Source organism: Beta vulgaris, chromosome 8, assembly GCF_026745355.1.
Source record: "Beta vulgaris subsp. vulgaris cultivar EL10 chromosome 8, EL10.2, whole genome shotgun sequence".
Taxonomy (NCBI): domain Eukaryota; kingdom Viridiplantae; phylum Streptophyta; class Magnoliopsida; order Caryophyllales; family Amaranthaceae; genus Beta; species Beta vulgaris.
The window spans coordinates 53,538,502-53,552,891 of NC_079209.1; the positions used below are offsets into that span (position 1 = coordinate 53,538,502).

The following is a 14,390-nucleotide window of genomic DNA, read 5'->3' on the forward strand; positions in this document are numbered from 1 at the left end:
TCTCCCGCTTATTTTCAGTTCAATTCAATTCAGTTTAGTTCTGTTCAGTTCAGCTTTGGACAATACTTTTACTCTCACATATCACTATTCATTTCACTTCAGTTCAGTTGTTTTATGCCGAAAAGAACATACCCTTTAGCGGACTTGGAATCCACCCATTGTAAATAATAGATTAAATTAAGGAAATTGTATACGGTACTCTTTATTAATCGACTATTTCATGTGGTATCTTGGAAGCTTTTGAGTTCTACGGAGTTCACTTATTGACATTTCTATGTAGTACTATCTCCAATTATTATACATCCTCATACCATCATAACCACTCAACAACCACCTTCCTAGAGTCCTCACCAGTACTATTATCACCAAGCATACTCAATGCCCTCCTTTTAGCTTGCATTCAATCCATCTATCATTATTATTTGATTGGTGGAAGTAGTAATGGAAGGTAGATAGATTACAAAGAAAGGGCTTAGTGAGTGTACTTGGTGATAATAGTGGTGGCTAAGACTGTAGGATGGTGGCTAATGGATAGTAAGAGTGGTGGAAAGTCGTATAATTATTTGAGATGGTTCTACATAATATGTCAAAGACTGAGGGGTAGCTGATGAAATTTAAAAACTCTCGATAGTAAAATATAGAAAAGTCAATAATACAAGTATATCATGTAAATATCTCTTTTAACTCTAATAATCTACTTCATTGTTGAGTTGTATTTCAATTTTTTTTATATATATATCTCGAGTTTGGTAGATAACTCCTTGGATTGGTGAAGATGTTGCTTTTTGGGGGGAAAAGAGAATGAAGTGAAGCTTTATTGTCAATAATTAAAGTAGTTCTACCATGTTAGCCAATAATACATTGTTTTTCAGGTACTAAGCTAAATAAAGGTCCTAACTTAATTGCATCATGTGATTTGTTTTTTTTTTTTCCTAATATGTGGGGGACCTTGATAGAATATCAATTAGCTTGTCTTGCCTGATCTTGATTTGGTGCATTAGCTGTGTAAATGAGATTCCCTACAAAAAGTAGTGTATATGAGATGTATGACGAGTTAAGACCACTTTTACGACCTAAACTTTGGAGAAAATTACAATAACGACCTCCCAAAAAAGGCGTTTTTCTTTTATATAACCTTGTGTTCCATAAGATTTTATGTTTTGTTAAAGTTTCAAGTGGTACTGCTTAGGGTGGTAATAAAAAATGAAACTGAAAAAACATGTTGAAATATAGAAAAACCGTTCTAAATGGGTGGTAATCGTACAAATAAAAAAAGTTTTAACGGTACGGTTACAGAAAGATAACAATAACAGTTAAACTGTACGGTTAAGATTATGATTTTTAAGTGAACAGTTAACTGAAAAATTGAAATATTTTTTCTCTATCTCATTAATGTGAAACATTTTCCAACAATTATATTAATTTTAATATTTGTTACTAAGTAGCAACAATTAGAGGAAGTATGTGATTATTTGGAGACTTTAGTACTAATATAAACACTATAACTAGGGAATCCAATCTTTCAAAAAAAAAAAAAAAACTAGGGAATCCAATGAATTCTTAGTGTTAGTTATGTTGTTCAATGAATTTATTATCCACTTTATATGCATTTTATATTAGAGTGTATATAATATTCAATTATATACAAGAAAAAAATAGAAAATTATATGTACATTAAGTAAAATATAATAGTATAACTTGAATAACAGTTAATGGTTAACTGGAAAATCGTACTGAAATTTGAAACTCGCAACATGATCAATCCTAGTGAGTCATTTTGTCACTTGGAATTCTTGGATCGGGATTCCAGGAAGAGTCATGCTCCTTTGTGACTTAATACCCTCTTGAGTGGGTATTTCAGACTTCTCCTTTGAGTAGTAGAATTTTATTGAATTGACATGCTATGAACCCAATTGACAAATTGGTGATCGGCTTTCAAATATATAATTTTCAAGGCATTGATTGACAGAATCATTACCAAGCTGAATTGAAATCTAATCATTGTTAGATCTCGAACAATCATCTGATTTTGGTAACAAGTCCCAACCATGAAAAACTTTACCAACCTCGTATGCGATCACTGATTTTTGAATAAGGTACTGGAGTCTAGAGGACTCGAAGAACTTTGGGTCCCCTCTTTCAACTTCTATATTTTTGGATTCTAAGTTACTATCTTCGTCATTAGAATCCTTTCCCCTATTCACCCTCAAAACTGAGTATATATTTGACTCAAATGTGAGGTACTTCGCTCTAGTATCTTTGTAAGCTCTATTTCTAGGTGAGAAATACTCATTCCTTCTTTTTCCTTTGAAGGCAACCTTGATTATGGCGTCGACTGTCGTATTTTGCCGGCTAGAATTAACAGGAAGGCAGAGAGTAGGAGGACGAAAGTTGGCTCGTCGACGATGTTGAATGAGCAAAAATGATGCTCAGGCCTCCGATGAGTCACTAGGGTCTGCACTACTTTAGGGTTTTGGGAGAATTTTTTTAGAGAGGTTAAACCTTCGGTACTTTTTAAGGCATAATTAACCACCAATTCTGCGAGTGAAATTCATTAAATTTATCAATATTTTTTCCCAAACGAAAAAACAATACTTAGTAGAATTTATCAATTTCATAATAATAGTATTATTTTTTAAGTTAGGTAAGATGAATGACCTTATTAAATTGACACCTCTCGCAAGTATATCTAGCTAGTTTTGCACGTCAAGTTCTTGGAAGTAAGGAGGAATGATAAAGAAAACTTCATTTCCAAAGAGCTCTTAATAATATTTGATCCTAATAGTATTTAATCTCATAACTTGAAGTTATAAGGTCAAATCTTTTCATTTCTTGGTTGAGTCTTACTTGATTATGGTTAGGTTAGGTACTACGTAGTGGTCCATCTAGCTGTAAAGTGGTACGGTAGTGTATTACTAGTCTGCCATGTTACTAGATTTGGATAAAGAGCAAAGACCATGCATGTTCAACAGGTTTCAACTTCTTTCTCTTTCCTAAAAAGGAACATGTTTCAACTTTTAATAGCTTCCTTTGTCCCGCTTTTATTTGTCTAAAGTTCGAGTTTTTTCAGAAACTATATATAGCAAGGTCTTTAACGTGTAACAAAGTAAATTTAGATGCGTAATAGATACTACCTCCGTTTCTTAATAGATTTATTATTTCAATCCGTTTTGTATGGACTCGGTTCACACTAAAAATATTGTGGACCAGGCCCAGGCACGTGACCGGTTAAGAAGTACTCACTTATACACTATATCAAAAATAGATACACTATATGATACATAGGTACACTATATCAAAAATAGATACACTATATCATAACTACGTACACTATATCATACAGAGGTACACTTTATCATAACTAGGTACACTATATCCAATAGGAACACTAAATCATAACTAGGTGCACTATATTCTATAGGAAAATATTTACTTAAACGCATTACAAAAACATACACTATATCAAAAATAGATAACACTATATCAAAAATAGATATACTATATTATACATAAGTACACTATATCATTTTACTATATTATACATAGGTACACTATACCATTTTAACATACACTATATCATTTTAACATATACTATATCATTTTAACATACACTATATCATTTTTACATACACTATATCATTTTAACATACACTATATCAAATCAATATACACTATCCTAAACTCACGTGATATGGATCGGGTGCACACTAATCAGTGTGCACCGGGTTCATATTAGTTTTTTTATTATTATTTTTAATTTGGACACTATTCTTAGGTAAAAAAATTCCTCTAAAAAAGTGTAAAATGTAAGAAAAAACATAATTATTTAATGTCTTATTTGATTTATTTCATTGTGTACATTAGAAAAAAAAATAAACTTTTCTAATTTTTACTAATATATAATTAAAGCTATCTATACTATATATTAAAAGGTGTTTGTATCAAAGGAATGGTGCCATGTGGCACTATTCACTATATATGCGCCACGTAGCTTCACCATATCATCTTATGTGACAGGTAAATTGTTACGTCATCTTATGAAATAAATATTGTTTGCCGCTATATTTGAAAATACAACTTCTTGTAAAGAAAAGTTTGTCCTTACCATCTCAATCAACTTTTTTTAGTGCTTCGAGAATTCACATGTTATATATTCATTGCAAACATAAAATAAATTAAATGTTAGATTTTTTTAAAAATTAATTTTTACAAGAGTGGAAAAAATATATATCAATTGTGAAGAAGAAAAAAGGTAACACTAGTTAACGATACAAAATATGGGCTGACAAACGTACATTAGAAATGGGAAATTGATTAGAGAGTAACATAATGAAAAAAGTGGAATGGGTAATTGCTATACAATTTTATTGTCTGCCGATTTTATAGGGGTTTTGCTAAACGTCCTAGAATTTTCTAGTAACGTAAAATACCGTATTTACATACTTGCATTTATTTATCTCTCCTCCCCTTGACTCACTTCCCTAATATTTTCTCAGTGTCAAATTTTCTCCCCTTCTTCATTCACTTTCCCTCCCATCTTATTCCACTCACCACTAGACACCGGTGCTGCGCACCACCGCCACATTGCTATCCCGACACACCACCACCAACGTACCCCCACCATCACCCCCTCTCTCTGTTTTTTTTCCATTTACGGTGAATTTTAAAAAAAAAAAAATTAAGGGAGGCGTCCACCATGAACACTTAACATCAACCTATAAAAAAGCAATCATCATTAATTTTTGTAAGACGGAAGAATTATATTATGAATGGTTAGGGATACTAATTAACAGTGTTATATTTTTTCTTAAGATAAGCTTCTTTTTTTTCAAAATATTTTTAGATTAATATAATTCTTTGCACTATAACAATTATACATCAAATAAAATGTGTAACTAATGGATGAGATGTCGTATGATATATCCATGAGATCAACGATGTAGAATATAGAACTGAATATGGTGGTGGTTGACAATTGGCACTAAGACTTATTTGGCAATTAACGAATTAATAGATGTTAGCTGATTATATTAGCCGATAATTATAACCTGATTGTATTAGTTGATAGTTGTAACCTGGTTGTATTAGCTGATATTGTAACTTGTAACATCTATTGAATTTTTTTTTTCTTGGGTGCAACCCCTTTTTGAGTGTTGATAGTACTACCTAGAGGTAATCATGGATCAAACCGGACTTTGGCCAAAAAAGTAGTCCGTTTCGGATCAAATTCTCGGGCCGAGACGGGCCATAATTCCAGTATAAAACCTGGTAATTCAGCTCGGACCATGCGGGTTTTTCGGGTCATTTTTGGGCCGAGTAAAAAATTAGCCTTTTTTTATATTTATATTGCCCATGGCCCAAATTTTTTCCCAAAAATTCGGATCAGGTCGACCGCCGGCAGAAAATTCATGTCCAAAATCCGTCTATTTTCGGGTTGTCGGACCCATGTTGATCACCTTCAGTATTACCACCTTGCTTTGAGTTTGAAATACCATATATCGAGACAAATATCTAAAGACGCGTGGGATGGAGTGTTAACCTATCTTACTCGAAATTGGATACTTATATCAACAAGGATATGTGGTCCAACTCAATAATTTTGTGGAACTTTTCTAATTTCTTGGGGAAAATAAAATGTTCAAGTATTCAATTCACGTCCGAATGTCGAGGATCTAACAACTTAACTTAAAATTAAAATGAAGAGGAGACTGGGAGTAAGAAAGGGGTAAACTTCCTAGAATTGACGACGAGGTCTGATTGGGTTGTACAGTATCAGAACCGATCCATTAAAGAAAAACCAACAATTTGGCACTGGCTGATTCCACACGTTCTTCCATGGAAAAACAAGTGGGCGTTGACTGTTGGTCAAATATGATAACTAGTACAAATTCCTCATAATAAATGTGAAGAAAAAGGAATGTTTCTACATTAAATAATCTACGTACTTCACTTCTAGGTGTTTCTTTTCCTTATTTTCTTCTAAAATTTTACAGCCATTTCCGCCATCATCTAATCTAAATAACTAAAATCTAATCTTAATCTTTGTTCGTTTTTTCCAGTCAAAAAAAGCAGTTCAATTCTGGTTAATAGCTTCAGAAATAAATCCAACTCAAAGAAGAAAATCATACACCCCAATTATATCGGACAAATTTTCTAAAATATAAAACCACACACAAAAAAAACCTCCTTTCTCTCTCCTCTAAATAATCCCACCTCAACTCACTTTCTTCTGTTTTCCCCAAAATTTCAATTTTCTTCTTTCTCTGCATCTTTTCTATTGCAGAGAAACACACAAAAAATTCCCCCTAAATTTATTTTTGGAGGGAGAAAATTCCATAATTCTAAAAAAGAAGTTCAATTAACATAATTAATTCTAGTGTTTTATTTTTCTGGGTATCTTTTGTGAGGTGGGGAAAGAATTAAACAAATAATAAGAAATAAAATAAATGCAAAAATGGGTAATATGACATCAAATGTGGCTGCAAAGTTTGCATTTTTCCCACCAGAACCTGCAACATATGAAGTGATAAAAGAGGAAGAAGAAGATGAAGAAAAAGAAAGGTGGGTATTTTCAGGAATAACAGCAGATAAAAATGTGGATGTTCATGTTATTGAAACAAAGACTGGAAATAAAGTGGTTGCAACATTTTGGAAACACCCTTTTGCAAGGTTTACCCTTTTGTATTCTCATGGTAATGCTGCTGATTTGGGTCAGATGCAGGAGCTTTTTATTGAGCTTAGAGCACACCTTCGTATTAATATTATGAGGTAAATTTATTTACCCTCTTTTTTTTTGGGTGTTTTTAGCTAGATTGCTTTATTTGTTGTTGTTTAATGTTATTGTTTGGGATGATTTGTTGTTATTCTGCTAAAGAGGGTAAAATTTTGATCAATTTTGTGGTATGTATATATATGTTTTGTGTTGTTTGAAGATTTTTTATGTGTTTCAAATGCTAGGATTACTCGTTTGTTTATGATGTTATGATTGATTTTGAGATGCTTTCAATTGCATATTGGTGGAGATTTTGGCAAATGATTGTATGTGAATATTCTTTCATTGCCTATTTGGATTGCTGGCTTCTTAAATGATGTTGCTGTTTCTGGAATTGTAAGAGGTATATAGCCATGTAATATTGCTGAAATAGAGAAACACTAAATGAATGGAAAGCTTGTTACTTTGAAGATTGATATTAAGAAAAGTTCCATTCTTTATACTATTGGGGTTTTAGGATCTTTAACCTACATGGATACACCTGGGTGTAATGGTGTAATCTTACACCCTCTTACATTCTGTTCCATCATTTTGAGCATATGAGGTGGAGAATGTTAGAGGGAGTAATTCTACACCCGAGTGAGCGGATGTAGGATAAATAATGTAGCTGGGATTAATAGGCAGGTTCAGATGGAACATTACAATTCTAATGGAATTAGGATATCAGTGTTGTTGTGTGCTGTATTATGTGGTATCAGTGGGCAGTGGATGCAATTTGTGATCCCCATTTCCTTTCCAACATATCCAAACAGTAATTGAAGGTGTTTGGACTCCCTGAGGATTATAAAAAATTTCCGGTGCTGATATCTTTAGTTAGAAGGAGCTTTATTGTTTCTTGTTTTGAGCAAATCAGGCACTAGTTAACAGGCTTTATTGTTTAGAATAACTGACAATTATGTGTTGCTGTGCAGCTATGACTACTCAGGATATGGAGCTTCAACTGGCAAGGTAAAAAAAAAAGCCTATTATGGTGAATGCCTTGATGTTTTTGGTTAAATTGGATTATGGGGTGAGGGGTAATACATTGAATGCTCTTTGAGTGGTTTGTCAAAGTCATTATTTATAATCAGATATCAAACAAGAACTAGAAGAACATAATCCCTGGTGAAAGACTGAAAAGTTAATACGCATCCACGGATGTTTGATTTTCTGTTATCCAGATTTTCAGATATCTGCAGGTTATAACATAATTGTGTTTGCTTAGTATTTGTATTGTGTGGTACTTGTGGCAGCCAACGGAGCACAATACATACTATGACATAGAAGCTGTATACCATTGCTTAAAGAGAGAATATAACATTAAGCAAGAAGAATTAATATTGTATGGCCAATCAGTTGGAAGTGGCCCCACATTACATTTGGCATCACGTATGACAAGATTAAGGGGTGTTGTTCTTCATAGTGCTATACTATCTGGTATACGCGTCCTGTATCCTGTGAAGGTTACATTGTGGTTCGACATTTTTAAAGTACGTATGACATCATAGTGATATTCTTTTGCATCTCTTGTTTCTATTAACAATTTCTAAATGACCACCTGTTTATTTGCAGAATATTGACAAAATTCGGCATGTCACCTGTCCAGTCCTTGTTATACATGTGAGCTTTTCTTTTTTTTCTTATTCTTTTGTAATCAGATTGTGTGAAATCACTTGCCTGTTCATATATTTGATGGAGATTCCAGGCTTGAGTGTCTCAGTACTCGGTAATCAGGGTGTGGTTTGTTAGTAAATTATATGGTAAAAAGTTCCATGATATCCTAGATCCATGATCTATTAGGTTTTTGTACAATTTGGTCTTATGGATGTTCATGTTCTTTGATTCTAAAAGCCCCAAGAAATCATATCTAGTTTAATACCTCCTCCCTTTTTAACAGCCTCATCAATAAGTGCTCTACATGCAGGGAACCAATGATGAAATTGTAGACTTGTCTCATGGGAAGCGATTATGGGAACTATCAAAGGACAAGTATGAGCCACTATGGGTAAAGGGCGGGGGTCATTGCAACCTTGAGACTTACCCAGAATACATCAAGCATTTGCGTAAGTTTATCAACTCAATGGAAAAATTAGCCATCACTCAGCCACACAAGCAGCTTACTGAGGCCCCAAGTATAACCGAAAATAAGCACCATCGATGCTTAAGATTTGGCAGGAGATAGCAATAATTACAGTAGCCTCAGCATATATGGAGAATCTCTGCGCCCCTGACTCTTAGTCTGGCTGGCTTGTTATCGCACTCGCATCTGAAAGCTGATAGGAACAGTGTATCAGTGTTGCTTGTATGCGCTTTCTATGGTAACCCCCATTGATGGAAATAGAGATGTGGTTGATTTTAGTGTTTCTACTAGCATCAGGTCCAAATTTCCTGATGTTGGTTTTACATCATGTATCATATTTGGGGTGAACGAGTGTACAATCCTGTAGTTCGTTGGATGTAGCATTATCTGTAGGACGAGCTAGCACAAGTTTGATAATCTTGTTTATGTTATGTAGAGCCACCAGGTTGATAATTGTGGATTACAGAAAATCTGGCCCTTATAATTGTATGCATTTGTAAGTTTTCATTCGGGTTAAAGTGTTAGTAAGCCTTGTTAAACCAACCCATGACTTGTGAGTAATGAAACATCAATCTACCAGGAAGAATTTTGAGCAGTAAATTTACCCATTGTATCATTTATCTATACAAGTCAATGAAATTTCTTCTGCGATATATTTTAAGGAATGATAACTATAGTCTATGCTAGCTCCGGAGTAAAAAATATAGCCTACTTTATACTTCTAGAGATTCAAAAGAGCAAATGATTATAAGAAGCATATGTTATATTAGGAACCGGGAAAATATAGAAAGATATGCAAGTTGTCAATGTAATTGATATAAATTGTATAAATAAATCTGAAGATGATTTGTTGATTGTATTTAAATATGAGATTTGTTTCATTATATTTGCTTATGAATATCAATGATTTTTATGTAGATAACTCTTTGTTTTTATGATTCGACATTTATTACAAAACAATATATTTAAGCTCAACATTGATGTTTGAATCTACTTGGAAACTAGGGGTGAATTCAGAAAGGGTTTTAAGAAATCATTTTATTAACTTCGTTGTGGAGTCAATTTAATGTCATGTGAAAATTAAGGATTGATCTACGCTCCAACGATGTTTTCGTGAAACCCTCATTGATGCTTAAGTCATATAAGACAGAAAGTAGTTCGAGAAGGATTGAGATTGTCCAATAATAAGTAATCAGAACTAGTATTTTACCTCGTGCGATGCCCTGGGTCAGTTACAATTATCAGATATATTACTCATAAATTTCATAATTGGCTCTATTAGCTTTTGTAATAATATGACTAGTACGAAACTGAAAAATGGACGTTATGGCATGGTTTTTTTTTTGGTTGAAAAAGAGGGCCGGAGTCCTAAACAAGAACAAATACCAAACCATAAATCGCAAACACCAAAACAAAGAAAACATACCTAAACAAAAACAGGAAAAAAAACTAGCTAAAACAAACTTAAACTAACTACATCCTACACTAGGTAAGCACACTAGCACTTAAAGTGGGTGAAATTATACGTCTCTTATGATGTTTCAATTAAAATTATGATCAACCAACCGATTTTATGACTAAATAATAGCACAAAGTCAAAAATATCACCGCACAGAAAGTGTGCATATAAAGCTAGTATAAATCTATCAAAAGATAAACTAGGTAAATTGTAAACAATGTTTCGAAACAACATGATATTTGAAGATGTCTAAAGCTTATAATAGATAATCTATACTAATATATTAAAAGGCGTGCGAAAGAACGTCTATGTGCCACGTGGCACTCTCCCTAGGGTATTAGTTCATGTAATCCATGTACATTAAAAAAATTTAGAAATTGCATGGTATAGGATTTGATCCCTAGACCTCAAATAAATATACTAAAGTCTTAACCACTAGACTAAATTGTATTTAGTGTTCTTATCATAAAGTGTTATATTAATAAATGAAAGTTTTTCTTACCCGAGGCATAGCCCGGGCCTAATAACTAGTTAGTAGTCAAAACTATATTTTTCCTGTTGAATTGTAGCAAGTCTAACATTTGAAAGGGCTCGATAGGACTAGAGGGATTATATTCGAATAGCAATGCATTAAACCTACCATCAAAATATACATATTTCTGAATGTGACATAATTAAAATGAAATGAAGCAAATATTAAATTTTTAATATTATTCATCCTAAAACGTTTGAGATTATGATTAACTCCAAAGATAAGTACTTGATAATTGATATCTAACTTTTTTTTTTAGGGGATAATTGATATCTAACTAAGTTGTTCTTTTCTTTCAGAAAGATGATTTGATTAGGAGCGTAAAAGCAAATACCAAACGTGTTAAGATCATCTCGTTTCTTTTCGTCTATTTTATATCTTAAAAATCATGATACCGAAACTAGTAAATAATTAAATTTCCAAATACCCCCTATATATTTTCCCTCGTCATGCAGTTTCCGCCATTGATTTAGGAAACGGATCACGAAGCATCATTTCTTTTAGAAAACGGAAAGGATCCCAACTCACATCCAAAACCCTTTTTACCGCGAGTTTTTGAATATTAGATGTTATTTATAAATTTCATAAAATAAATGTAATTATCGAGATTACTTATATATTATAAGGAAAAATATTACTCCAATGGTAATAGGATTAGACAGCAAATCTTGGGAAAATGGAAACAAATAAGTATACATGGACATTACTTTAGTTTCCATAATAGCACAATATCCATATTAAGTAGTGTCTCAACTCTCACATCGGATGATGTACACTGCACAGAAATAAACACCAACATATTACTCCCTCTGTTTCAAAATATAAGGCATTCACGCTTTATGAAAATTTGTTTTGATCACAAACATCTCTCAAATATGATAAATAAAAATTATATCGTTGGATTCATCATGAAAAATACTATAATAACATTATTTTTTAAAATTTTTTATCAACATAAATTGAGAGTAATTAATGATCAAAGTTCGACCTCGAACATCGTACGTGCCTTATATTGTGAAACGGAGGGAGTAATAATTTGGCATGTTCTAACTATAAAGAAACGTATTTTAAAAGGGGTTGACTTATTTTATATTCACTCTTTTGACAGTGGTCACTAATCAGCCAAACTAAACTACAAAAGTACAAAATAAGAGGGACTTAAACATAGCAAGTAGAACAAACCCTTTTTATGGACTAAACCAATTTAAAAAATGGCAAAACCTCCCCCACCACCCCCACCCCCCCCACCCATAAACCCTGCCCTCAAGGCACAAAGTGAGGAAAACCAGGCTCTGCACTCCGACCAGCAAAGCACACCAACGACAGGTACCACTTCGACTTCGGCACCGGCAACCTCAAGGGAGAACAAGACAGCGTCAGAAGAAACACCACACCCAACTTTTCGCGAAGCACTTGCGAAAACCTCCACCAACTCAGGATTCAACCTCACAGAGACCATCCAACTACCACTGGGAAGGCTACCGTTCGCGGAATCACCACCGGACAATCTGCCGGAAAAAGAAATCTTCCTAGCTCTATCAGAGGAGGACTATCAGCAGCTAAGCAAGCCATGGGAAGCGGCAATTATCTGCAAAAATATGGGGAAATCCCTTTCTAGAGAGTATCTAAAAAAAGCACTAACGTCTCTATGGCAGTGGACAGGTCAACTAGACTTGGTAGCTATTGGAAAAGGTTTCTATGTGGTGAATTGCACCAATCTCACAAAGAAGACTGAAATTTTGGTAGGAGGACCATGGTTTGTGTTGGGGAACTTGATATGGACCCAGCCATGGGAGGCGGGTTTTCAACCTTCCAAAACAGAAATCACCCATAAACAGGTATGGGCCCACTTACCGGAACTGCCTATAGAATTTTTAAGAAAAGATTTCTTACAGAAAATTGGAAACACCATGGGAAAAGTGCTGAAAATCGACACGAACTCAATAGAAGGAGATAAGAGAAGATTTGCATCACTGTGTATGTGGGTAGAGATGTCGACACCACAACCGAAGGCAATATGGCTGGGAAAGAACCGGCAGGAGATCCTGTTTAGGGAGGGCCCAGGGTTCTGCAATTTATGTATGGATTTCGGCCACCACCCAAAAACATGCAACCGGAAAAAGAAACCGGAAGCCGGTAGCGAAAAACCGAGACTGACACAGAACGGTAGAGACATGAAGGAAAAGATGTGGGTCAACGTTGACAATACAAATCAACAAGGGACCACAAAATGGAAAAAGAAGAATGACACAAAAGACAAAACAGTATCACAAAAAAAGAACGCCCAGGTGGAAATTGATAAAGTAGGAGAAGCTACTACATCAAATCAGTTCGCCATTCTCCAACATATCTCTTCAGAGATCTGCTCTGCCGCCGCCTGCAAGGTAATGTCTGTCTCACCTTCTCCCAACAATAGCCCGAAACGTGTAAGGAGAGAGGAAGCTGAAAAAAATCACACTAACCCAGATTTTATGGGGAACATTCCTCAAACCCACGTCTCTCAGACACATAAAGAAAAAAGCCCACCCCCACAACAAAAAAACTCCCCCCATTATCCACCACAACCTCAAACCCTCCAAATACCTGAACCAACGAAACCCGAAAAAACAACAGAGAACCAAACCAGCACCACCAAAATAAATATCTTAAAAAAGAAAAATGGCCAGGCGAGTACAAATACCGGACGAGATCATACCCAACTCCCCACCACCCTTCTCACCACCGGACACCCCACCATCCCCAGCCATATCACCTCCGAGAATACAAGTAACGGATTACGAGGGACCAATCCTCTTCAACAGGACGGTACGCCCAATCAAGCCAGAACAAAATTGGGGCTTTGTGGATTATATCCTACTGAAGCAGAACGGGGAAGTGTTAGAAGACCTTCCACTCCAACAGGTGAAAGAAATCATCCTGAACCCGTACTGTGCCTCGGAAATAGCGGAGAACCTCTTGATGTACTACCACGATGCGGGGGCGATCATCACACCACACATACCACAATTCCAGACCATGAGCCATTTACCAAAGGTGATGACAATATTCATCAAGTGGTTCTTGCAGAAAAAAGTGGGAGTAGAGTTAGAGGAGAGAGAACTATTGATGAACTTAGGACCGTGGCTGGATCCTACACCTTTACTACCCCACCGAAGACTTGTAACACGGGTAGCGGTAACGGCCCAGAGGGTCACATTCGTGAGCAACACGAATGCAATGTGGGTGGGTCGAATGAAAACCCCTCTCAAACAACTTCAAATGTCGGCGAATTGGGTCGAGGGAAAAGAGAAAAGCGACCCTCGAGAGTCCGAGTTAGTACTATGGCCACAGAGAGCCTTCTGGATGTGCCCCTTCACAGGGCAAGAAGTTGCAGCGCTCGGAAAACAAGAGGGAGCGTTGTACCAGAACATCCAGAAGAGGCCACCAATCCCACGTAGCATGTCGGTACTGTACTGGAATGCAAGGGGCATGGGACGCCCGACTTTCAAGACAAACTTCCGGCACTTAGTAGCAACGCATGGTCCGGATGTGGTGGTTCTGTCAGAAACATGGGTGACCCGTGAACATA

General features: G+C 35.2%; 1 protein-coding gene across 1 annotated transcript; it reads left to right on the forward strand.

Moving 5' to 3' along the window:
- Positions 1-5,924: 5,924 nt before the first annotated feature.
- Positions 5,925-9,340, forward strand: LOC104901811 (uncharacterized). Its single transcript, XM_010689432.4, has 5 exons — positions 5,925-6,768; positions 7,684-7,720; positions 8,005-8,241; positions 8,324-8,371; positions 8,676-9,340. Exons 1-5 carry the CDS (start codon positions 6,455-6,457, stop codon positions 8,931-8,933), a joined length of 894 nt encoding a protein of 297 aa, XP_010687734.2. The 5' UTR covers positions 5,925-6,454; the 3' UTR covers positions 8,934-9,340.
- The last annotated feature ends 5,050 nt before the right edge of the window (positions 9,341-14,390 follow it).